The sequence below is a fragment of the Onychomys torridus genome, chromosome 12 (genome assembly GCF_903995425.1).
Source record: "Onychomys torridus chromosome 12, mOncTor1.1, whole genome shotgun sequence".
NCBI lineage: Eukaryota > Metazoa > Chordata > Mammalia > Rodentia > Cricetidae > Onychomys > Onychomys torridus.
In genome coordinates this window covers 56510176-56537346 of record NC_050454.1, presented here as the reverse complement: position 1 = coordinate 56537346, position 27171 = coordinate 56510176, and the positions used below count along the sequence as shown (strand labels likewise).

Here is a 27171-nt window from a genome sequence, read left to right as displayed (position 1 = left end):
AGCCTTAAGTGGAGGTTACCAACAAAATCCATCTTTGCGAACTACCTCGGAGAATGCTGCACCAACACATCGTGCGTGCGGTGGAAATTTCTATAACATGAGAAGAGATTAATCAAAGTGCAAACGTTTGAAAGCACAGCACCTAGAAATATTGAAAGTGAGAATCCAATCCTGTTCATGGACAGACCCTCCAGGGCAGTCGGGCGGCTTTACTTCCACAGCGCGTGCTGCCGTCTATCATCCTGTGCTATCAGGATCAGCCGGATAGCTCAGGATGACAGCGGTCTCTAGAGTCTTGCCTCATCAGCCTGTGGCTCTCCTAAGAATCATGTGCTCCACCCACTGTGACATTCCTGCCGTTAAAATAGGTTTTGCCGTGGCATGAGGCGAGTTGCTAATTTCTTCCAGTCATTGACACAGAGGCAGCCACGGAAGCATCTTCCATACAAAGATCAAAGGAGTATTGCTGGTCAGTGACCGGGTGTGAAATTATAGTTTGAATATCTTTCAAAATGGGCATTGTAAGTGCCTTAGGGAGCGACCTGCCTGAGGTTTTTGGTTATAGAATAAATGCTGAGTAAACTATCTGCCTAGTTAGGCTTAACAGTGAGAGCTGACATCACTTTGGTTCTGGCTGTGAGTTTACTAAAATCCCACCTATTCATCTTGCTTACATTCGCGGTTAAGTTTTCAGTTATGGGAAAATTCAAACTGTTCTCAAGACATCAGCTATGTGATATTAGCAGTGTTTGATTTAGAAATTTCCCACCTCTCTAAAGAGAAAATGGGGAAAATAGCAATGTGCACATGAAAACACACTTGTACACAATCAGCCATACGTAAAACATACAGACATGCACACAACACATACACATGCACATGAACACACCCATAAAACACACATTCATGTATTAAAAACAAACACCAAAGCATGTATATTCACATATACATCTGCACACAGACACATATACATGCACAAATTTACCCACACAGCCACATGTATACATGTACAGCCACCATGTACTCATAGACACAAACATGCACACACATTCTCAAACACAGATAGGCACACACACGAACATATACATACCCTTATACATCAATACTCAGAATATACACACACAACATACCTGGCAATACACAAAAACACACATATTCACAGAGACATACATACACACATATACACATGCAGACACATAGAAACACATTTAGAAGTACACTTTCATTAACACACAAACACATGTACACATACACCAGTACATACACTTGCATGTACACTTACATGTGCATATACACATGTAAAAACTGAAACACAGTGATGCATATGCAAATATGGACACACATATATAAACACATACACAAACACACATATGCAAGTTCACTTATGAGTACACATATACCCATGATATAAACAAGTACACACATTCACACTCATGAATATACAATGTAGACATTTAAACTCAAACCAATTGCACAAAAACTACATACCCACTAACACAAATATACAATCACAAACACATATATACTCTAACATGCACACATACAAATATGCTATGCACAAATGCACACAAGTTTACACTAAAACTATTCATATGAACACACACATATGCAAAGACACATTCACACAAAAACATACAGAGCTACACTTGTGTACACACACTCATAAGTGCACACATATGGAACACGTGCTTATGAATAGAAACCACACAAATACAAACACATGGACAAAATCACATTGGTACACAAACACATGTATCCACATATTCAAGTACATATGCAAACAGATACAAACATACTCATACTCACACACGTACACACAAAATCTCACATATACAAACATACATGCATGTGCACACATTCACAAGAATTTCAAGTGGTTTTGCTGAAGAAGGCTGATGATATGTATGGAAAACTATTATTAGAAAGAAGGAATGATTGAAGGCTCTGCATGGATATACTTGTAATTATCCCTCTTTCAATCTCATTTCAAATTTATTGAGTATAAAAAAAGTATAAAAGGAAAATACACTATACAGTTAAATCAGGCTACTTAAATTTGGGACATCATTTTTAAATGTAACAATGGTAACAAATATCATAATCAGTGTCCCTAAAAGTCAATGAATTCTTAAACTTAGATTTGTTTCTAATAAATAAAAAGAAAAGAAAATGCACTCAGTGTATTAGAATGTTAACATACATAATAAGATGTAGGCTCTTGTTTTATAACAAAATTTAGTTAAGCCCTGGGAATCCCAATTATTAAAAAATGTTGAGTAACAGATCTAACCAGAAAACAAAACTAAAATTTATTTTATTTGTCTTTTTTTCTTGGTGTGTGTGTGGGGGGGGGTGTTGTGTATAGGTTTTCATGTAGCATAGGAAGGTCTTGAAGTTCAAAGCCTCCTGCTTCCATGTTCTAAGATCTTAGATTGTAGGTGTGCGCTAACGTGTTTTCCCTCAGAAGAATTATAAACAGGAAGAGAAAGTGTCACTCACTTTCCTGACTACCACACGCTTCAGTATTTAGCAACACTTATGCCTAATAACTTAAGAATAAATAATAGGGACGTCTGTGTTGCTAGACAGTGACACACCAGTACTGGTCCTTCTTGGATAGTGGCAGGGATGGGATTTGCTCTATTATAAATATCCATGTTTTTCTGCAGGTATGATTTTATCTCTTGTGTTTTGCAAAATATTTCCACTGGTCAAATAAATATGGGCAATCCTAAACACTATTATCATCCCTTGAAACTTGCAAAGAAGAATATAAAGGTTTTTAGATCTTTTCTAGTAAAGACACCAATGTACTAACATGTTTCCCTAACAACTTATTCAGCTTGTAAAATGCCTCTGTCAAAATTAGTGTTCTGGGAAATGTATTTTTACAATGCCTGGCATCTAGTAGGGCATCTGTGGAATAGATATGGGGTTGCTAACGCCTCTTTCCTCATCCATTACAGCTGACTGCGGGGGACCTTTTGAATTATGGGAGCCAAATACAACATTCAGTTCTCCAAACTTTCCAGATATCTACCCTAATCAAGCTTTCTGTGAGTCTTTTCTTTCCCAGGTTACCAAGTAAAAAGGGACTTAACAAACTTATGCCTCTCCTTAACATAGTGAAGCAGATTATGTATTTGTCAAAATGAACGCAGTAACATGTCCACCTATAAAATACTTCCTTAATTATTTTTCATTTTTGAGAGTAGTTATAATTACATTATCCCCTCCACATTGCTTTCCCCCATCCAAACCCTCCCATAAACCCTTCCCTGATTTCTTTCAGATTTATGGCCAACTTTTCATTGCTAACTTTTTAAGCGAAGGCAAAGTAATGGTGTTCACTATGCACACTTTCAGTCCATTCTCACAATTATTCTTTACAGCACTTTTTTACTATTGTAATTCCAGAATAAAAACATAAAAGTAATGCCCTTGATGCAGTCACCTTGCTCCAGATATTTCTCTCACCAGTTTCCTAGCTCATGCATGTAATCCCTGGAGTGTGTGCAGAAAGCTTGAAGTTTCACAGAACAAAGCCAATGCAACAGGAGAAAACAGCCAACGTAATACCTTCACCATTAGAAAACACATACGAGATTCATAAGAATACAACCACAGTAATGTGATTAGACTCCTAATACTGATGAGGGAGCTGATTGAAGGCTGATGAAATATTAAAATTTAGAGAAAGCAACCCACAAAATATTGCACAAATGCTGTCTCTGGGCTAGTGTAACTACATAGAGAAACGCATGATAGTTATCTGAAGACTGTAGAATCTGCACTACAAATCCATATTGTCCATCCTATTTTTAGCAAGATTATAATTCAGGAGGTATGGGCTGTGAAACAGCCATGTTTTTTTTTTTTTTCCATGTGCCTAGTTAGGACGCAAACGCAGTGTTGAGCCAATACCATGAACATAATAACAATAACAGTGAAAAGAGGATTTTAAAATGTGAACCTATCTGCACAAAGAGGTCACTGGGTCAAATGAATAGGTAGACAGTTGTCTAACATGATCTGAATGTGGAAGCAAAGATTATCTTCCCTACTACATACTTCATGCTGAGGACAACTTGTAATTATATCTTTTGCATAAAGATTTTTAAATATCTAAAAGTCATTGAAAAAAACCAATGCAGTTTTATTGCTTTTATGTTTGAGATTATAAACAATTACATAATTTCCCCCTTCCCTTTCCTCCTTCCAAATACTCTAATATACCCCTAACTACAGTATGTCAAATTCATGGCTTCTTTTTCATGAATTATTTTTACATGTATATATATAAACATATATGTGTGTATGTACTAGAAGTAACATTATACTGATATATATGTGTATTTTCGGGGCTAATCACTTGGTCTTGGACAACCCCCTGGTGTGTTTTTCCAAGACTATTTCTCCTTTTCTCAGCATTCCTTAGTTGTGTGTAGTTCTTTTATTCATCAAATGTTTACCAAGAACTTTACTTATCAAATAAACAATGTTATTGTCTGGTAAGACCCTCAGATAAATGGTCAAAAGATAAACGTTCAAGATACCACTAAAATAAGAGTGAAATATGGCATTGTAGAGGGACATGAGGTCCTTCACAGACTAGTCCAAGAAATCAGGACTTTCTAGGCTCTTTAAGGAAAACTCAATAACTGTAGTTGGTTAAAGCGGTAATATGAAGAAATTTTTCCCTGTGGGATGGGACTTTAGTGTTCTTATGAGAAATAAAAAGAGGAAATTTCCAGAAATTTGCATGAAAAGCATAATAGAATAAAACTTGCATTTTGGACAGATCAGAAACAGAGTGAGAAGCTAGTGTCAGCAGCATCTCCAATTAGGACATCAGAACTGTCAGCTTCTTGCACTCTTTTAGAACAAAGAATGTTGAGAATTGACTATGAGTGAAGGGCACAGGAGACGGGATTAAAGGTTATGGAGAGTGAGCACATGCAATAGAAGATATGAAGAGCCAGGGTTGAGTCTATACATGGTGCTGCCCTTACTTAAGATGGAGAGAAGACCAGGAGTTTTCCGAAGAAGAAACCCGTGTGTGTGTGTGTGTGTGTGTGTGTGTGTGTGTGTGTGTGTGTGTTCCATATACAATAAATACTTCTGAAAATCTGTATATTTCTCAAAGTGTATGATGTAAATTGCAAATACTTGAAGAGGCCAATGCTCTATAGATGAGTGTCGATTCCTTAAGTGTGAATGAGAATACTCAAACTGGAGGAATAAACAGTACAAAAGAGATTCTGAATTTTGAATCATCTCAGAAACTCATGAAAACGAATATTCATTAAAGCACACTTTTTTTGTTGTTTTGTTTTTCGAGACAGGGTTTCTGTGTGTAGCTTTGCGCCTTTCCTGGAACTCACTTGGTAGCCCAGGCTGGCCTCGAACTCACAGAGATCCACCTGGCTCTGGGATTAAATTGCTGGGAATAAAGGTGTGCGCCACCACTGCCCTGCAAAGCACACTTTTTAAAAAAAGAAGTAACAGCATGCAATGTGTTTTAATTAGAGAAACTTTCAAATAAATTTTAGAGTTTGCTTATTTGATCTTGGAAAATTAGGTGAACTGGGGCTGAATAGACAGGTTACCAGGTAAAGATGCTTGCCAATAAGCATTATGTCCTTTGTTTGATCCTTGAAACCTCAATGGTGGAAGGAGAGAACCACCCCAGTAAGTTGTCTTCTGTGCACTCTGAGAGCTTAATCCCCTTCCCTCTCCATACACACAATGCAAAAAATAAGAAAGAAAATTAAGTGAATTGAAGTAGAGTGTTAAAAACTATTCATGTTCTTAAACTTTGTTCTATAGCATTAATTGTCTATTTAAAAACTTGAATAAAGTATTTTATTTTGTATAAAATGAATTTAGTTATGGTGAGTTTATATCAAATTTAATTGAATTGTTGCAACACATATTTAAGTCCAAATCAATATATTAGTTTTCCTAGCTCCACATAAAACAAATTAATGAAAATAAATAAGACTTTGAAGACTTAATACAAATACAAAAATGTATGCTATAAACTAATTATTGTTGTTTGTTGTCTGCAAGGTGTATGGAATTTAAATGCACAAAAGGGAAAAAATATCCAACTCCACTTTCAAGAATTTGATTTAGAAAATATCGAAGATGTGGTTGAAGTGAGAGATGGGGGAGAAGTTGACTCCTTGCTCTTAGGTAAGACTGAAATTTGAACCCTCTGAAAGTTGCATAGTTCAAGATACTTGAACACGTGCACAGAGCGAGCACTTGGAAGCAGATATAAGAACTTTACAATTGGCAAAATGAAAACATTACAGCAGGGTAACATGTTGAAGATTCTCAGTTTATTAAAAATAGATTCTTTTCATATAATATATTCTGATTATGATTTCTTCTCCCTCAAGTGCTCCCAGAGCATGTTGTGTTTTCATATGGAACATCTTTGCAGTGATGACATTATACTCTTCTAGAATATATGTTGCTAATAAGTATTGATATGTTTGCACTACAGTTCTTAAAAGTCGGCAATAATTAACTATAAACACACATGCCATGTGTCACCTATTAAGTAGTTTTTATGAATTCTGTACACATCAGGTGATTAAAGATAATTATTAAACCAGATTTCCTTTGACAATAAAATACCAAATTCTGTTCCTATAAAAAATTTAAGTAATTTTATTTTTATTACATCCTTGTTTTGCTTATTATTGTCTGTAACAGCTGAGAATGATAAAAAGTTAACCAATGTTTATTTTTTTCTATTTCTATTGACTATTACTTTGTAACTTGCAAAAGAAATAATTGTGTCTGGACAACAAAATGCATATTAGCATATTTGAAAATTATTAGCCAAACATAAGATTATATTATTTAGCCATTAATTTTTAAGAAAGAGCTATCATTTGGTAATATAAGCCAAATACTTAATTTGGAAGATGCTTAAATGTTCAACTGGGAAGCATGAACTACTGTTCTTCACCACAGACAAGGTTTTATCTAGCTGTTCTTGTGACTCATTCATCACTTATTATAAAATCTGCCCTGGAGTTATTTAAATTGGGGCATTATTATACAAAAACTCTGACAAGTGAATAAAGACTCACCATGAGACTCCAACCTCTGCAGAACCAGAATGATAATGAGGATTCCCCAGACATATCAGCAAAATCCCACAAAGTTCTAGAACACAGCTTTCTGGAATGAATTGTCAGAGCCACAAAGAGAATAAATCAACAATGAAATCCTTTTGGGACCGGCAAGAATTAGGGAACATCCATCTGGATCAGTATATGCATTTGTAAACATATTGTGAATGCCTGCTTTTTATTTCATTTTTCAGGTTAAATTGTGTTTCTAATAAAAAAAAACACTGATTATATGACCAAGGAAAATAGCAATTTATTATTTTACTTCTAATTATTCCCACAAATCAAAAGAAATACAAATTCCAGAAGGAGATCTAAATTATACTGTAACTTGTAGATAGAAATTGTTTTGTTCTGGAATTGCTTTTCTGCTTCTAATAGAACAAAGCAGTTAAGAATCTGCATCTAACTATAAGAATGAGCACATGCTTTTGGTGAGCCATGCTGCATGGAGTCCGACTAGAAGATGGAGGGGAAATTCTTCATGTATCTCTGAGATTCAAATACCTTACAGTCTCTCTTTCCTTATGGGCAGCTGTGTACACAGGCCGTGGCCCTATGAAGGACGTGTTCTCTACCACCAACAGAATGACTGTACTTTTCATGACAAGCATAAGTGGGGCAAGAAAGGGCTTCAAAGCGAATTTCACGACAGGATATTACTTGGGGATTCCAGGTAAGAAATAATGCACACTTTGTCATAGCTACATGAACAAACTAAAGAAAGTAAAAGCCTTGCTGGAGTTCCAGGACAGGCTCCAAAGCTACACAGAGAAACCCTGACTCGAAAAACCAAAAAAAAAAAAAAAAAAGAAAGAAAGAAAGAGAGAGAGAGAGAGAGAGAGAGAAAAGAAGAAGAAGAAGAAGAAGAAGTAGAAAAAGAAGAAGAAGAAGAAGAAGAAGAAGAAGAAGAAGAAGAAGAAGAAGAAGAAGAAGAAGGAAGAAAGAAAGAAAGAAAGAAAGAAAGAAAGAAAGAAAGAAAGAAAGAGAAAGTAAAAGCCCTTTCAAGAGTAAATTACAACCAATATGTTTGCATTCTGAGATATTTTGTCTTTCTCAGCACAGTGTAGATGTTTATCCCTTTTCTGCATATGTAATGGTTACTTGGTTTTTTTCACAGAAGGAATCCACAACAATTTTTGGCATATCAAGTACTTCTTTATTAAGACCCTTGACTTCTACTCACAAAAATTAAAATTTAACATGAAGTTCAAGTAAAGGAACTTGCTCTGTAAGGAAAGAATTTTCGTGTTCCTAAGATCTTATTGAGAGAGGAGGAGGGAGATGAGCTCCTGGATTGCTAGATGCCAGTGACCCCCAATTTAAAAATTAACCATCATTGACCCCTAATTTAAAAATTAACCATCATTGACCCCCAATTTAAAAAACTTGCAACGGAGGAGGTTAACCCTGAATGTTGTTGGCATCACAGCTTTCTTATTGTGTTCTTTATCAAATCCCTAACTTTAGTGGAAGGAAAAAGTGAAGCATTGTAACAAACACACATACAGAGATAAGAGAGAGAGAGAGAGAGAGAGAGAGAGAGAGAGAGAGAGAGAGAGAGAGAGGAGAGGGAAAGAGAGAGAGAAAGAGAGAGAGAGAGAGAGAGAGAGAGAAGGAGAGAGAGAGAGAAAAGAGAGAGAGAGAGCAGATACAGACAAAGACAGACAGGTTTGGTTAGAGATATATAAAATATGTCTTTACTATCATGTGTATGATATTTTAAAATCTTTGAATGATTTGTTACAGTTCCACACAGGCTCTGGCTTTCTTTTTGCCGACCCTCAGCTCAGTGCATCTTTCCTGATACAAATTTTCATTTATAGATATGAATTCCTAGAGAAAATGAGGTTTGCATGACTTCTCTCTTCTGGATTATTATCTTAGGCTAAATCCTGTTATATGGTTAAATGATGCTTATATCTCTTTCTCTACCACTCACAGCTGGCCTGAAACTTTGACCCTGTCCCAGGATGTGTCTTGCTTTCAGCTTTATGGCCATTCTCTAGCCCCAACAATAAGCCACAATATTAATTATGAAAGCTACTTAGGAAGGGTTGGCTGCAAACCCAATCAGCTAATCTCCCATCTGATTTAGAGGCAGCTGCTTTTGACTTAGAAATGCTGATATGAATCAAACAAAATAAGCAATTACTCAGATTAGCAAATATATATATATATATATATATATATATATATATATATAAAATGTGTGTATGTATACCTTGTTGTTATATGTATATATATATAATATGTATGTATATTATGTATGCATGTTTGTGTATATATATATATATATATATATATATATATATATATATATATATAAAACATAATTTTGGCATGGTGTGATAACTGTCTGTAGCCCAGGTAGAAGAAAGAGGATCAGAAATTATTTTTCTTTTTTTCCACTATTTTTCCTTTTGGAGAGGAAATGGGTTATTACCCCTTAAGGTTCGTAGTTCATCATACAGAGAATTTAGGAAGGGATGCTGGAGGCAGGATCTGATGCCGAGGCTGTGGAAGAGTGCAGCTTACTGGCTGGCCTAAGCATTGTCCATAAACAGAAATGTTTGTTTTCATATGAACATACATACAGATTTTTTAATGCTGTAAAGTATCTAGATGGAATAAATCTAGGGAATGAGTTCCCCACCCCAGAGAAAAGCTATCTGTCCACATGAGTCAGCTATCCATCAATGTAGTCAGATACTGGAGAAGTCAATTTAAAAGAGGAAGGATTTGCTTTGTTTCCAGGTTTCAGAGACTTCAGACAGTCCTTGGCCCTTAGATTCTGAGCCCATAAAAAGGAAGAACATGATGGTAGTATAAGTGTGTGGTAGAGGCTTACCTAATTTCTAATTTATGATAGAAAAGCAGAAAGAGAGAGGGGAATAAGGAGAGAGAGAGGAGAGAGAGAGAGAGAGAGAGAGAGAGAGAGAGAGAGAGAGAGAGAGAGTCCTTACACCCCTAAAACAAAATAAACACCAGTTCACTACTTCCTTCAGCCAAGTTCCATCACCTAAAATTTCCAGACCCTTCCAAGGATGAATCTCTAGCTAGAGATAAAACTTTTCAATCCCTGAGATTGAGGGGCAAAGAGAAAGAGAACACATTATGTCCATTGATGTGAGGTAAATGAACCTGCTCCATTTGAGGGATGAAAATGTTTCCATGCTGGGTGGTAGTGGCACACGCCTTTAATCCCAGCATTCGGGAGGCAGAGCCAGGCAGATCTCTGTGAGTTCGAGGCCAACCTCATCTACAGAGCAAGTTCCAGGAAAGGTGCAAAGCTACACAGAGAAACCATGTCTTGAAAAAAAAAAAAAGAAAGAAAGAAAGAAAACGTTTTCACTCCCCCTAGCCTCACCTCTGGGCTTTTGAGGGATAAAAATAAAATAAAATGAAGTATCACAAGACGAAACAAAAACTACACATTGGAACAGGACAAAACAAAGAGAAGGAAAAGAACCCAAGGAACACACGAGGATCCAAATTTTAAAAGTCTTGTGCAGCATACTGAGTTCCAGACCATCCTGGACCACATGAGATTTGGGTTTTTGTTTGTTTGTTTGTTTGTTTGTTTGTTTGTTTTTTTATGAAAGCAGAGGGAGTGGGGTCAAGGGGACAAGGATAGAGTAAGTTTCTGAGAAATTAGAATTGATCTTAAGATATGATTTATGTAGAAAATGAAATTAGAATTCATGTGAAAGGGGAAAAATGTCAATCTTATTAAATATGAATAAAGAAATATGTAAAATAACTTGAAAATAAAAATAAACATATTTGTTATAATGCATGTATATGTGTATTCAAATTTTAGCTAAAAATTGAATCATTGCTTTGCAATTATTAATCAAGATCATTTGGAACATGGCATTTTAAATTTAGTTTACAGTAGTCCTACTCCTTGCTAATTTTGTTATTACTGATTAAAATATGATAACTGTATATTTGCAATAGTTTGTCTACTGCTTCAGGTTTTTATTTCCATTTTGGGAAAATCCATTATTTTTCTATTGTAACTTAAATCAATATTTGATTTGGCTTAAGCTTAATTTTTTAATGACATGCACAGTATGAAATGTAATGAACATATGTTAGTAGCAAGCATTTAGTACTTTTAAGAAAAAAATATACTTTGGATGTGTAACATTAGATTAAAAGCTAAATATGTGCTTGATGTTTTAAGAAAATTAAATTATGTCCTATGAGTAGGAAATAATTCTTCATAGGACCAAAACACTGAGTAGTAGCAAAAAATTAAAAATATTTGCACTATTACTTTTCACATAAAGTTTTGATTTTGATCTTTTAATTCTAACATAATTGCTGGTTCCTAATAGACTAGTACTTGCTTGTCACCTGTTTTGCAAGTGACATCACAACCCAATGTCCCCTCTTCTGAAAAGTCTTCTGAAAACATGCATTCTCTTTGGCCAGAGCAGTTTCCAGTGAAATTCTACCATACCCTGACTTTCTTTCCATTGTGACTGGAGTCTTTGCTGATGGCTTGCATTGGGGCTGGGGAGGTTTTTCATTTTATTTTTAATTCATAAAGTGCCAGTTTTACAATCATGAAGACATGTCTATTTCAGGTACCCAAGTGGAAAAGATGGATGTGGTGGGGCACACTTGTAATTCTAGGGCTAGGAAGCAGAAGTAGGTAGATCTCTGGGGCTGCCTGGGCAGCCAGCCTACCCCAGTCAACTAAGCTCTAGGCCAATGAGAGAACTTGCTGTATACACACATATACACATAAACACAATACAAGCCATGTAATTTTCTGGTATCTGATTCCAAAATATTCATAGTAATGTTCTAGCTGGAAAGTATAATAAAGTGCAAAATAATAAACACTAGGAAAGAATGATAGTCAGTAATGAGCATGGAAGACAACACACATATAAAAACTCAGAAGAACAGAGCAAACTACATGAAAATTCAGGAAAAAAAAGCATATGGAGAAAAACAACACACTTTTTGGGAGTGATGAAAATTAATTGAAAAATCCTGATGTCTTGTTGTGTTTTATAAAATAAAAATAATTTGCAAGTATCGCTATCATAGCCTTTCCTACTTAACATTTTGAGTTTTAAGAGGAATAATATTCAAGAGAAATAATATTTACAAAGATAATATATATCTTCTAGGGCGTTTGTGGTTAAATCAATTTTAATGATGAAAACTTAGAAAAAACATTTTAGGTTTAAAGAAATCCTGCAAAATGAGAAGGGAACAATATCAGTCTTGTCTGTATTTTATGACTGAGTCACTTTCTGCATGCTAAGGAAGATAGTACATCATCTGTATTTAATGCAGGACAGTTACATGTGCAGATGTTCAGAATATCAGGCAATGGAACAAGAAAATAGCTAACACACAGAGATGCTTATCCTGACTGAAGAATAGACATCTCAACATGTTTTCAAGAGTTTTGTCATGAAAAGAAACTTTTACGTGCTTTTAAAAAAATGGAAATAAATAATGAAACCAACCAAAAAAGTTTTTTCAAATCTATATATCAATCAGTAGGAGAGTGAATTTTTTGCAATCTAAGCAACTGAAATTATTGTAGAGCACTGACACATATTTGAAACTGAAAGTACCCCAAAACAAAATTGTACAAGTCACAGGTCTTTACATTCCTATTTTAATATCACAAATGGTAAGATATGAAAGAAATGGAAATAGTATAGATTATGAAAGGTGAGAACAAATATATCGCTTCATCAAAATTATTGGATTTTTTTTGTCAGAGTTGAGGGCCGAACCGAGGGCCTCGCACTTGCTAGGCAAGTGCTCTACCAGTGAGCTAAATCCTCAACCCCTGGATATTGATTTTATATGGTTTTACTCTTGAAAAATAGAGTACCAAATATTTTGAAATATACCACAAATAATATCACCACAAATTTTGTAATGATTTTGGTCATGAGCATCTTGTTTTGAAGAGAATGGACTTTTTTAGTGATGCTAGAGGAATCTCCTGCAGAACATCACTACATGATCAATGTACTCACTTGTGAGCTGCCATTCCTAGGTCTGGAAGACAGTTTTCTGGGGAGGGAAGTTCAGTGACCCAGTTGTCCTTATCAGAGTCTTTTTCATCAAGATTTTTTTAAATAGCAAAAGCCTTGAAAAGCCATTACAGAAACAGATTTGGCAATAGAAGATAATCAAGCCCGTAATGAATATTAGATTAGGTACACATGCCCCTTTATATTGGTGTTCTGCTTTGGCAATCATTTCAGAAACATTGCGCAAAATTATGTTAAAAATTGTTTCCAGTATTTAAAAACTTCACTTGTCTTCTTTGGTATTAAAGGAATACTTTAAAGTTTTCAATTGAAATATAATCATGAGGCATATTTTGTTTTATTTATCCTCTTTTAATCATTTCCACTCATGTTGAACTTGAGTATCCACAGTAGATATTTATTATATTAAGTCTCTTACGAATGTGTTCCCGTTGCTTATTTCTGATTCTCATAGTTTTCATGTGGAATTCAGTAGAGCATCCCAGCCAGCTCACAAATGGCAGCTTGTTACATTCAGGACCGTAGAGTCCTCCTCAGCTTCTGTGATGTGTGCCTTAGAAACCAATTTAGTTTAAAAAAAAAAAAAAAAACACCAAGCATATGGTTAACTAAACGAAGCAGGGCTATAGAGACATCATAAAAAGAAGATGGGGAAATTCAATTCTGAGTAATCATTACTTTGTCTCTCTCTCACTATGGGCATAAAATTATCAGAAATAAGATTTCAGACTCCAGAAAGAGTAAATTATGGTATTAAAGAATTCCTAATGACCTGAAATGTTATGTTCCAAAAATCAAAATCAAGATTATATATATAAAAAGTTGTTAAATAGCTTGTTCATACCTCTCCTCAAATTTTATAATTTCTATTCATTTCAACAACAATATACCATTTTTCTACATTCTGATATTTCTTCATTCAATTTATTTTACCTTATGAACTAGCTATCTTTTTGGGCTTACAGGTATAATCCTAACAGTTTTGATTACAGAAAGACAGTAAATTCTAAGTTTCAGACAGGGTCAGGGCATATAGTTTTACTCAAAATTTTATACTGATTTTAACTAACTAACACGTGGCTTTCCAGCTGAATATAACTTGATTACAATAATAAAGGCAACATTTATCAATAAATGTCTCCATAAATAAGTACTGTCATTGTAACTTAATTTGACATAATGATTATAATAGCTATGGAAAATATAATATGTAATTTAACAGTAACCAGTAATGATTGACATTATGGAATATATTAAAATATTTGATTTATGGGTCTGAGATTATTGCTGTTACCTTATAAAAATAATATATGCTAACATATATATTGTTATAGGGTGTATATTTATGTGGGTGCATCTATTTTGAAGTTTTCCTATATTCTGAAAGAAAGCTTAAGAAATGATAACATCTAGAAGAAAGAGAAATCTTTCCAGTAAGATACTTATGCTTCCTTGTAGAAAATTTAATCATTTGGGGCCATTTGTCATCTCAGTAATCTGTTTAAAAATATGTGTTTGTGAAATAAATTGATAATTACATTTGCTAGAACCTCCCTAATAATATTAGGTTTTGAGATATATAACCTACTTTTCTCCTGATACAAAAATTTGCAGAAACAGCCAGCCATGACTTCCTAAAAATATCTATATTAAGGTAAATTAGATTTTGGTTAAAATATAGAATGTTTCAAAGCCTAAAATAGATAAATAGCTCCAATTACTGTTTTCTGCTACCAAGTGAAAATGATTAGACAATTTCCCTGTTCATCTTGTTATTTGGAAGCAGAACAGAGAACAAGAATATTAAGTTAATAGAGAGATGTTTCAGAGATCAATGTTAGAACACACCAACACATAAAAAACAAAAACAAAAAAATAAAAGGAGAGAGAAAGGAAGAAAGATATTTTTAAATGATTTAATTTTGAGACTCATATATGTATATAATGTATTTTTTATTATACCCACGCTTTCGCTGCTCTGACTCCCCCTTCCAGCATTCCAGCTCCTTGCTTTTTTATTTGTTTTTTTATTTTATGTTTGCTTGGTTAGTTATGCAAGTGTGTATGTGTGGACGTCTGTATAATGGCACCAATGCCAAAGGCAGAGAACGATTTTGGGGAGCCAATTCTCTTCTTCCATCAAGTGAGTTCCTGGGCTCAAACTCAGGTTCTCAGCCTTTGCAGCAATTACAGCTATTCATCCAGTTTCAATCCTTAATCTCAGTCTGATTAAGACTACCCATATGCACATGAGTGGGGGGGGCATCCACTGGATTGTGGGTAATCTTCTAGGAACCACATACCCAAAGAAAAATGGCTCCCCTCTCTTTCACAGCCATCAACCTTCAATAGAACCCTAGGTAAGAATAGTGGCTCATAAATGAGTCTTCCATCCAAGGATAATGGCTCACGAATAACTCCACCATCCATGCTAAAGTGTTGACTCGCTTGTTCTTATGTAGATTGTGTGCAAATGATCACAGACACTATGAGCTTGTACCTGCTTCAGCCGTGTTACTCAAGAAGATAGCACTTCATGGGATCTTTCTGCACTCCCATCTCTCACATTCTTTACACCCCTGTTTGTGATGTTTCTTGAGGCTTTAGTGATATTTAAGGATGAACACTTCCAGTCACATTCTTAACACTTTGACCAGTTATGAGGCTGCAATATCCACTTCCTAATAAAACATAAGCTTCTCTGACTAAGGTATGAAGAAGGATAGATCTTAAGTCAGTGGCAGCTTCTTTTCCAAGTTTACAGATTCTGCCAGCAGTTTTCTAAATAGGATTTTTAATAATGTTCCTATTTTTACTGTTAATTCCATCTATTGAACAGTTAGTATACAGTTAGTATATTGGTAAACCAAGCATATTATTTATTTATTCTCATAATATGTGGAACTAATCCCCACTCAACAAACAAGAAAACTGAGTCTCAAAAAGATTTGTGTGTACAAATTGGTCTTGAAGGATACAAAAAAGAAAGGACATCAGGTTGGGTGGGAAGGGCAGGGAGTATATCAAAGATAGAAAGGTTCATGAATACAATCAAACATATTGTATGAAATCTTTGAAGAACTAATTTAAAAATCCCTCCTTAAAAAATGTAGCAATATTTAACACTGTTCTCAGATTTGAGTCTACAAACTAGATTCCTAGTTAAAATCATTCATTTCAAGGACTATAACCTTTGGTAATTACAAATGCATCCTGAGATCTACAATAATGTCTGGTCTGGCAAGGCATATAAACTATTACATAAATGATACAAACACTATGGAAGTAACCAACCATAACTATGAGAAAAAATATGTAAGGAGAGAGAATAAAGATAGAAAGAAGAGTAGAGATATTGGAACTTTACACATGCATGAAATTGTCAAATACATGTATGAAAACAGTTAAAAATAGAACTCCACCCCCCTCAAATACTGTTAAACTGCAAATATAGAGCAATTGCTTCTAGAGAAAATACAGGATTAACTTATTATCTATACTTTTTATAACCTTTGTCTAAAGGTCTATATATATGTTGGTTTTATGTGTGTTTCTAATTAATGACACTGTACCATATCTTTGTTTATAAGCAATGTACCATACCAAATACATACACACGTATTTGACAAATAAACACTTCTGAATGACTTTTAAAAACAAAATTTCATGAGGAGTAGTTATTTTGTTTCTGATATCCTTTTAATTTAAGCTGTGACTTAGTGAAAGCAATCTAAGTTTAATATAATGATACAATCATGATTCTGATTTATATTTGCCATTTGTTTTCAAAGTAGAAGTCCCACTGCTTCTTTTTGTTATCAGGGGCTTTGTTTCTCCTTCAGGAATTTCAGTGTACTGTGGAGCATGGGGCATTAAGTGTTTCCACATACAGCAGTCCATTCTTAGAAGATCTACATTGCATGTGCCCCGAACAGAAAGCTTCTCTTGTCATCCCAGCATAAAGTTCATCCTTCTTAGACATGACAATAAATCTCTTTGAGGGAAGGATCTCCCAGCCTTGGAGGTCACCAGGGTCAATTCATTTTTTTTTGGGGGGGGTCAATCCCAGCTACCTCTTGGAACCATCCCAAAAGCACTTTTGCAAAACAGATGACCAAGGTTTTGTCTCTACTAATGTAAAGCCATGTGTACCCCTCTAGTGGGTTCTGAAGCAATCTGGATAAGGAAGTTTGTGGTGTTTCAACAATGGAGCTTCTTCCACCATGTGCTCTTAAAGCAAAGGTCTGATGTCCAAAGATACATAAATGGAATGGGTATGCAGCAACCTTCAATCTGTGATGTCTTTACCCTATAAAATAAACAGAGCCCTGCCAGGATGGCGAATTTCAGTGTAAAGATGGAAAGTGTATTCCAGTGGAGAATCTCTGTGATGGACACACACACTGTACCGATGGCTCGGATGAAGACCGCTGTGGTATGTCTTATTTTCACAAAGATACTTGTGTTACTTTAGGTTTGTTTTTGGATTTTTCAAATGTGAAAGGATTTATCTCAAGTATTGTGGAATGTGAGTCTCCCTCCTGATATAAGCACGCTAGACCATTTCAGTTTGCAGTAAAACTAACATATGTGCATGTTGCTTTATTAAACTTGGTTACATGCAACAACTGTAAGTCTAGGACAAGACTCAGTAAGACAACATAAATATCAAAGACAGAAAGTAACCCAAAGTGGGCACCTTAGTTCCCACCACATTTGCTGCTCTGTTTTGTTTCATTGCCTTCAGGAGAAGCACATGAATTCAGCATATTTTAACTGAACTCTCTTAATTGGGTACTTATAGGAATTCTAGTTCATAAGTGTCGTTTGCTTCCTCTGCTTTGATTGGTTTCAGGTCAAGTCCCAATGTCAGGCTTCACTGATGATATAAGCAATGTGTTACTTTATTACACATTGCTTTAATTTCTAAAAACAAAGAAAAGGATTATGCACATTATGTGCACTAGACTATAAATGTGGTAAAAGAGTTCCACATTAGGAACTAACTAGATACAGCCCTGAAGAAACCAGATGTTGGAATTATGTATCTACCGAAGATCACATAACTCATAAAAGCTATGGTTATTTTTAAGAGTCTCGGTCTATTTAATTAAATACTAAACTCTTTTAATGCGAGAATAAAGTAAAACCAATAACAACATGATGTTTGTATGTCAGACTCCCATCACAGAGCATAATTTTAACTGATAACTAGGTTAGATTCAGTCTCTTCCATAAGACTCTTTGCAGAATGTTGGTAGGATAGTGAGAAAATGGTGAGAACAAAACAGAAAACACTGTGAATGAAAACACAATGCTGCTGGAATGGGCAGCATCAGTGGACAAAAAAAAAGCTACCTAAACTTTCTCCTTTAGGGACAAAGTTTATAAGCAATGTTTTTGTAATGACTTAAAACACAAAATACAATGAATTTATTTTGTTCATTTGCTAGGAAATAAACTTGGATGCCTTTGCTTTTTTCATTTTATCGTCAGAGAAAAGGACACATTTTGTCGACTAAGTTTATATTTCTCAATTTATATCTTTCAAAAGACTCTTCAGAAAAAAATACTACAATCAATTACTAAGATCTAACTGTTCATAATGAACACATTTTAGTTAAGGCCATCATTCCTCTGTGAAAGTAATCAAGATGACCCTATGTACAATCTAATATCCCTAGTGCATCTCCATGCACTTAGTGGTATTTCAAGACTACTGTTGAAAATTTAAAGTTATAACTATTTATGGCACCCAAAGTGACATTAGGCTTGATGTATACAATGTAGAATAAGTAAACATAACTAATCATTCTACACAGCACCTCAAATGCTTAATACTTTTTGTAATTATACACTTTGAAATTTATTTTGTTAGCAAGTTAGAAGTACGTAGTTAACATATGTTTACTCTATACTTGGTCTCAAAAAACTTTCTTCCTCCTGTCGAGATGAAATCTTTCCCTTTGACCAATACCCCTACATAGCCCCACTCCCTGGTTTCATGTAAACCCATTCAATGCTCTGCATTTGTAGTGCGTTTCCTCAATGGCACAATGAGCAATAATGGTTTGGTACAGTTCCAAATCCACAGCGTCTGGCATGTAGCTTGTGCTGAACAATGGACCACAGAAGTTTCAGATGAAGTTTGTCATCTACTGGGACTAGGGTAAGTGAGTGTACTATGTTCCTTTATATGTTATTATTAATAATATGTGTATAGTCTCTCTCTCTCTCTCTCTCTCTCTCTCTCTCTCTGTATGTATGTATGTATGTATAAATATATATAATGTGTACATGTGTAAGTATGAATACACAGGATACACATGTGGAGATAGGGGATAGCATAGTTTTGGTAGGAATTATATTTTATTCATTATTATAATTAGCAGAGATTCAAAATTGCTCATGAAAATACTTGTAAATCAAATATGGACATGCATTAAAAAGATTATCCACTATAATCAAGTTGGATTTATCCCAGAGATGTAGGCATGTTTAAACATCCACAAGTAAATGAATATAACAAACCACATAAATGGACAAAAATCATGCAATCATCTCAGATGCAGAAAAAGCTTCTGAGGATGACTTTTTGGGTTGGTTCTCTTATTCCGTCATGTGGGCCCTAGGAATCCAACACAATTAATTAAGAAGGAATGCCAGGAGCCCTTACACCCCGACTCATGTCTCCGACTCACTGCTTAGCTACAGTTTAAGAAACTGCCAATTTTCCTGATATTAAGTTAAATTTATCTGAAATTTATAGTATAAATTTAGAAAATGTTTTTTACCAAAAAAGAAAAGAGAAAAATGATGATTAACCCCATCCTCAAATACAAATTGTGCTAATATATTTGCAAAAATATTAATTATCTGAACAATTCATACATTGTATTTTGATGACATCAGTCACCATCTCCCAATTTTGCCAGCATCCAGACTTTTTTCCAAACCTGCCCAATTTTGTGTGTCCGTTCCTTCTGTTTTTGTAAACATATCAGTTCCATCAGTACTGATAAATCTTTGGCTGTGAAGCCACCTGCTAGAACACACTAGACCTATGAGAAGTCTCACGTGTAAAGGGAACTGATGTTTCCTCTCCCAACAGGTACCAGTTAGTAATAGGTCTGCCTTCCCTAAGCAGAATCCCAGTGGGGATCTAACTCATGGAGCTTTTTAAGATTTTTGAGTTCTACTATAATATACCTTAATTTTATTCACTATTGTTCTGAATTTCAAAAAATTTGTTAAAATATCAGCAGAGGAATTGAATGAACTCACATGACTGCAATTGTTTCTAAAATATAAAAGTACAGAAAAGTTGTCTAACCATAACCATTTTTCACCATGAACTGCTAAGTGATTTTCTAATATATTCTAAAACACACAGTCAGGCATAGTGACACCTGATTGTAACACCAACACATAGAAAGCTGAGGCAAGAGGATTAAGAATTGGATACAAAGTACATTAAGGCTAGCTTGGGCTACATGGAATCCTATCTCAAAAAACAAAATCAAAACAAATAAACAAACCAAAACCACAAACAAATGAACAAAGATATATGCTTGGCAATTACCTGGATTCAGGTATTTCTGTGATTTGGTTAATTCATGAAAACAAATACAATGAACTGTCTTTTCAGCAAGGGATACTTTGTTCTAACTGACTAGTGGGTCACATAACAGAATTCCTAGACTGGTAAGATAGCTCATGCATACATTATCACCACTGGGGAAAAAGAGAATTGCTGTTTAATGCCAGCCTTGTCTATATAAAAAGGTCCAGGACATCCACCGCTACATAGTGAGATGAGATCTCAAAACAACAACAAAAATTTGTTTGGGTGGTACACAGATTTTTCATGTAGAACTGAAAAATAGTCTCACTGAAAATACCCTCACATGCAGTAGCCAGTAGCAAAATTTCAAGCTTACTCCATAAAACTGTGTAACTGCTAGTTGACTGAGAGACTCCTATGGTGCATTAACACCATGATAGAACCCAGCCACTGCATACAGATATTTTCAGTGGATAGTATTGTGCAGTCTCATGTGGAATGTTCAAAACACATCAGAACTTCTAATAACTGGACTGAAAATTTCTAGTTTCCCTTGTCTCCTTGAATTCATAGTGGGAAACCACAGTCCCATGCATGTTTCATCTAAAAGGTGATTCTCATCAAAAGAAAAGGTAAGAAGGGAATTTTATCACACACTATGCAAATGATCATCAATTTAATTTATGAGTATCAATCAAAAATTCCATGTACTTTAGATGTTCATATATATGTGGGCCCCATACTTTTTTATAATACAATATAGATTTTTTGTTTGTTTGTTTTTTATTATATTTGTGTTTTAATTTTACACATCAGCCATGGGTTCCCCTGTCCCCACCTCCCACCCCTGCCCCCACCTTGCTCTCAGCCCCTCCCCTCCATTCCCATCTCCTCCAGGGCCAAGACTCCCCTGGGGATTCATTTCAACCTGGTGGATTCAGTCCAGGCAGGTCCAGTCCCCTCCTTCCAGGCTGAGCAAAGCGTCCCTGTGTAAGCCCAAGGTTCCAAACAGCCAGCTCATGCACTAAGGACAGGTCCTGGTCCCACAGCCTGGATGCCTCCCAAACAGTTCAAGCTATTCAGTTGACTTACTTATCCAGAGGGCCTGATCCAGCTGGGGGCTCCACAGCCTTTGGTTCGTAATTCATGTGCTTCCATTCATTTGGCTATTTGTCCCTGTGCCTCTCCAATCTTGGTCTCAACAATTCATGTTCTTACAGTCCCTCCTCTTTCTCGATAATTGGACTCCTGGAGCTCCACCTGGGGCCTGACTGAGGATCTCTGCATCCACTTCCATCAGTATATAGATTTTAATCAAACAAAAATCACTTCAATTTTGGTAGCATTTAACAAAAATGAACTGTGGAATAGTATGAGTTTTAGGAGGAGTAATGTCCAGAGTGGTGTTTTTTTTTTTGTTTTTTTTTTTTTTTTATTATTTTGGAAGCGCCAACAAACAGTAAAAGTTGAGAATTTGTTCATTTTTCTAACTTAAAACACTGGATAATGACATCATCTCCAGGTTCATACTCAACAATGATTTAGTTCAATAGCAACTTTGGGGAGGGGAGGCCCTAGAAAGGCTTTGCCTTCCTGTTAAAATTTTCAGGAAGTTGAGGACCTCTTTAAAAGGCTTGGTTTGCAATAATGCAGCTGAAGAGACTGGTGAGTTTACCTTGTTTCTAAGCTAGGGCTTCAGAAGGTACAGGATGGCTGGGTTGCACACCCATGTGATATTCATTTTTACAAGTCTCTTGAGTACTACCCGAGGCTTATAAATAAAAGGAATCTCTCTATTGTAGTATGTAAATCCTAATTAAATTACCTTCTAGAAGATGGATGTTCTTGATTTGTTTATGAAAATCAAAATGAACAACATCTTACTTTGAGATATACATATACACATGAATATATATACATATGTAAGTGTGTGTCTATGTAATAACAATAAACAAAGAGACCATGAATTTTAAAGAGAGCAAGGAGGTGTATTAGGAAGGGTTAGAAAGAATGAAAAAGAGGGGATAATTTTTATAATTATATTATAATCTCAAAGATGAAAAAAGTAAAAAAAATAATTTAAATTAATTTGAATTAAATATCTTAGATGAAGTGATTTTTACAGATGCAAAGTAGAATGTACTAGAATTAATGCAAATATCTCTAGTGCATTTAAACTTTGAAAGTATATTTTGATTATTCTTCGTTCAAAAATAGAAACATTAGTGATGATGCTGTACAAGTCTCATGAATGAATAAATTATTACTTGGGTTTACATGTTTATGTGGTGGGGATAAACACATAAATAGAAAATTCCTGTATAATATAAATGAAAGGTGCTGCCTGAGACTTGAACTCCGTGAGGTTATATCAGCAAAGTCTTCCCAGAGACTGGCCTGTGTTGAGTGAATATAAATCATTTCTTCAACACTGAGCCCTATTTATTTACATGTGATCTCATCCCCAGCCAGATTTTACTGTCTAGTTCATTGACCTCATTTCCTATGGATCATAGTTCTTGCTGCAAGACATGGAGACCAAGAGACAGGGTCCTTTAATATAAAAAAAAATAATAAGTGACACAATCCATTGTCTTAGATACAATAGTCTTAGATACAAGGCCAGGTACTTGCTTTCTTCTGAAATGATTCAGGTAATTTGTGCAAAGATGTTAATCTTTGCCCCTATGCATTCTTATTAGCTTCCGTAGTGCTTTAATCACTGAAAGAACATTACAGCATTAATGAGAGTTGTCTAGACCAGTATAAGGAAATGGAAAGAATATTTGGTGAGTTTAAATGATGCGTTTGGTACAGTGGGAAATAATTTAGGATCCAATTTATTAAGCAGGCACTGCAGTCTCTCAAGATTATTTATGCAGATTGGGTATGAACTGTAATTCCCCACAGATTTGAGAAAATCACATGAGGCAGACTTCCTCAGTTTTTACTCCTTTATATTAAACACTTTAATTATTTTCCATTTATAGCATGCATAAGTAAAAAGTACTTTGAATAATATTTTTGTGTCTTTGATCAAAGTAAGAAAGAAAAGCTTTCACACTGAGGTGAGAGTAATGTTAAAACAGTAGTGATTTTTCAATCATGTTTTCTAAGAAAGATATCCACTTTGTGACAGCCCAATCCATGCCCATGGATATCCACTTTGTGACAGCCCAATCCATGCCCATGGGATTTGCCTTGAAACATCATTAAAATTAATTATTAATATTTAAAAATATTAGTGAGAAATTGAGCTAATGATTTGTTTCCTGAGTAGGAATTCTAGGAGGAGTTGTTAACCCTGCCTGAGTCCTGTGCAGTATGTCTCTACTTTACATACCAGACTAGTTAATGGTATCTTCACATTCTTAAATCTGTACAGGAAATAGACTTGCATAAATGTTCTTCTTCTGCAAGACTTTGGCAAATACTGAGGTAGAGGATTAATTTTGATTTTAAAATATTGTTACCAAAATTAATTGGAAGAATGGGAAGGGAGAAATGACCTCATTATGTTATGATCTCAAAAATAAAATGAAGGATCTCACATAAACACACATTTAATTTATTCCGCAATTTGACATGAGGTGCTGAAACCTGAAATTAAAATTGGCGTTTTATATTGATTTAATAAGTTGATAGACAGTGTTCTGTTTCCCATATGTAATTTCTGTCAATGTCCTAAAAACTTCAAGTATGTAGGAAAAGCCTTAACTTGTTACAACTGTGAACACACACAGACATGCATACACACAGAGGTACATACATGCACACGCACATACACACACAAAAAAAAAAAAAAAAACAAAAAAAAAAACAAAAACAACAAAAAAAAAAAAACACCAGGACAAGATATGAGAAAGATCAGAAAAAATTAACTACTGACTTTAACCTTAATGACTCTTTGTTTACTTTTTTACAGAAAGAAATATTTTCTGTTTTTGTTTCCTTTTACTTAAACCTTCCAGCCATGTATTTACATTTTCATTACATTTATTTATTTAGGAATAGGTAGGTGTATCCACACATGGAGGAGGGGGAGGGAGGATAGAAGGGAGGGGGTGGGAGGCGGGAGAGAAAAGTCCCTTCTCTCTACCATGTAGTGCCTGGGGATGAATGGAACTCGAGTTCTCACATTTGGTGGCAAGCACCGTTGGCTGCTGAGACTATTCTCCAGCCACAGCACCATGTTACTTAGGTGTGGCGGAATGGAATATGCTGTGGACAAGCTGTTGGAAAAACAGTTCCTACTGTGTGAAAATGACTACCAAAATGTTTCCTGTACATGATACACTACTAAAAATTTATCGTTTACCTGACAGACACATTACATTCATTTTCCCCTGCTTTAAAATTAAAAATTCATTAATTAAAAATAATTGAGGAGCAAATGAACTGCAGTAGTTTGACAGCTTCCCAAAATTCATCTCTGATCAATCCATTACCTTATAGGACTGGTCATGGCACATGGGCAAAGGATGCCATGAAGTTTTAACAGGATGTATGCTTGGGTGTACAATAGTCATCTGGCTCAGAAAACACACACACACATGCCCTCCCAAGTATCAGCACACACAATAAATCAATACATAAATAGCAAATAAATAAAATTAAAATAAAACCACTAACACCTGAGAAAGTTAAGTTTAAGGTTAGCATGCTGGACACAATACCACAATATTCAATATACTGTCCACAGAGAACTTGCCTCCTTGACAAGCTCCTAAAATCCTCATCTCTCCGCCACCTTTGTGGTTGAAATGCCAGCAGTTTGTTTTTATTCAAACACTGTTGCTTCTGTAAGACAATAATAAAAAATGACAAGAGTGACCCGTTGACTTCTCTTTTGCTGTGGCTGTGGCACCATGCACAGAGGAGGAACTCATTAGGTCAAGATAACTCTTCTATCTACACTTCTTTACTTCTATGCAAATGTCACAAACTTTAAAAAGCTTAGGTCAGAAAAATCTAAAATTCATTAAGTTTACCTGCTTGCTAAAAGTTTCTCTAGGTGAATGGGAGGTGTGTTGCTATAAATGTAGTACATGATTGAGATTGGCAGTTGAAATACATCCAGTTCAGACAGGAAGTTACACAACTGCCCACTGCTGAGACTGCCAGAGAGTCTTGGATTCTCTCCCAGCCACCATTTCCCTGTCTGTAAAAGTCCGAAACTCTGTCCTGCTAACTCTATCCCCTTCTTCCCCTCCAATCCGAAAAGAAAGACCTTCATTTTCCAAAAGCATTTTTAACTTAATCTCACCTGCCTCTATTCATTCCTTAAGCCTTTTGGGGTGTGAAATGAGCTACAGTGCTAGGCTGCAGTATTTGCAACATGCATTATTATTCCATCAGCTTTAGTGTGTCCAAAGGCTTAAAACATCTCTACCTAAGCTCTTGCTGCAGGGAAGAATCCTTATCTCTGCAAATGCAGTCTGAGTAGGGAGACAAAAGAGAGGCAGTCTAAGCAGGGCCAGGGAAAAGTGGCTGAAGACTGGATACCATCCAAGCAGCCTAGGGATATCCCTTTTTCTCTCCCTAGAATTCTTTTATAAGTATATTTTTATACTCTATCTATGACCTAAAAAGTAATAATGTTTGCATTTATATGCTTCACTTTTCACATAGAAGACTTTTCCTTAAGTCAGGAGAGCCCTTTATGGGTATACAAACCATAAAAATGATAATAATGGTTTGGAAATAGGTTGCTGGGAGACACTAATATGTAAACAAGGTAAAGCTATATAGAGTGATCTGTATAATACTAAATCTCTAGTCTTTTCAGACCATTATAGAAGTGAGCACTGGAGTTATCAAAATCTGTAGGTCCAGAAATTACCACAAAAAACTTAATTAGTTGTAATCATCTTGATTCAATTTGCATCAATTAGTTTTTTTTTTTTTTTTCAAAAATAAGTATTGACATGTTATGGGATATTTGTACACTATGTGGAGATATATTGTTGTGATTGGTTTAATAAAGATCTGAACAGCCAATAGCTAGGCAGGAAGTATAGTTGAGACTTCCAAGCAGAGAGAAGAAGTAGGAGGAGATAACTGAGGCACAGAGGAGACTCCAATGAGACATGAAGGGAATTGGACATACAGAATGAAAGAAAAGTAAAAAGCCACAGAGCAAAATGTACATTAATAGAAATGGGTTAATTTAAGTTATAAGAGCTAGTTAGGAATAAGCCTAAGCTATACACCAGGCTTTCATAAGTAATAATAAGTCTCCATCACATTTGGGAGTTGGCTGGTGGGATACAATGACATCACATAAGGTTGCTAGTAACTTATTTTCCATATATTTTTTATTATGCTGTCCTTTATTAATTAATGTTTTCTCTTAAACTTTTGTTGCTTCATATTCTGTTTATTGTGAATCAAACTTAAATTATGTCCAGGGAGA

The 27171-nt window shown here is 35.2% G+C and overlaps 1 protein-coding gene across 2 annotated transcripts in view; it reads left to right on the top strand.

Moving 5' to 3' along the window:
- Tmprss15 (transmembrane serine protease 15) overlaps positions 1 to 27171 on the top strand; it is a 115044-nt gene that overhangs the window by 60612 nt on the left and 27261 nt on the right. For both annotated transcript variants that reach the window (XM_036204173.1, XM_036204172.1), the window contains 5 exons: positions 2967 to 3056; positions 6073 to 6198; positions 7687 to 7827; positions 17517 to 17627; positions 19229 to 19361. In XM_036204173.1, the coding sequence (XP_036060066.1) occupies positions 2967 to 3056; positions 6073 to 6198; positions 7687 to 7827; positions 17517 to 17627; positions 19229 to 19361 (601 nt within the window). The remainder of the gene's footprint in view (positions 1 to 2966; positions 3057 to 6072; positions 6199 to 7686; positions 7828 to 17516; positions 17628 to 19228; positions 19362 to 27171) is intronic.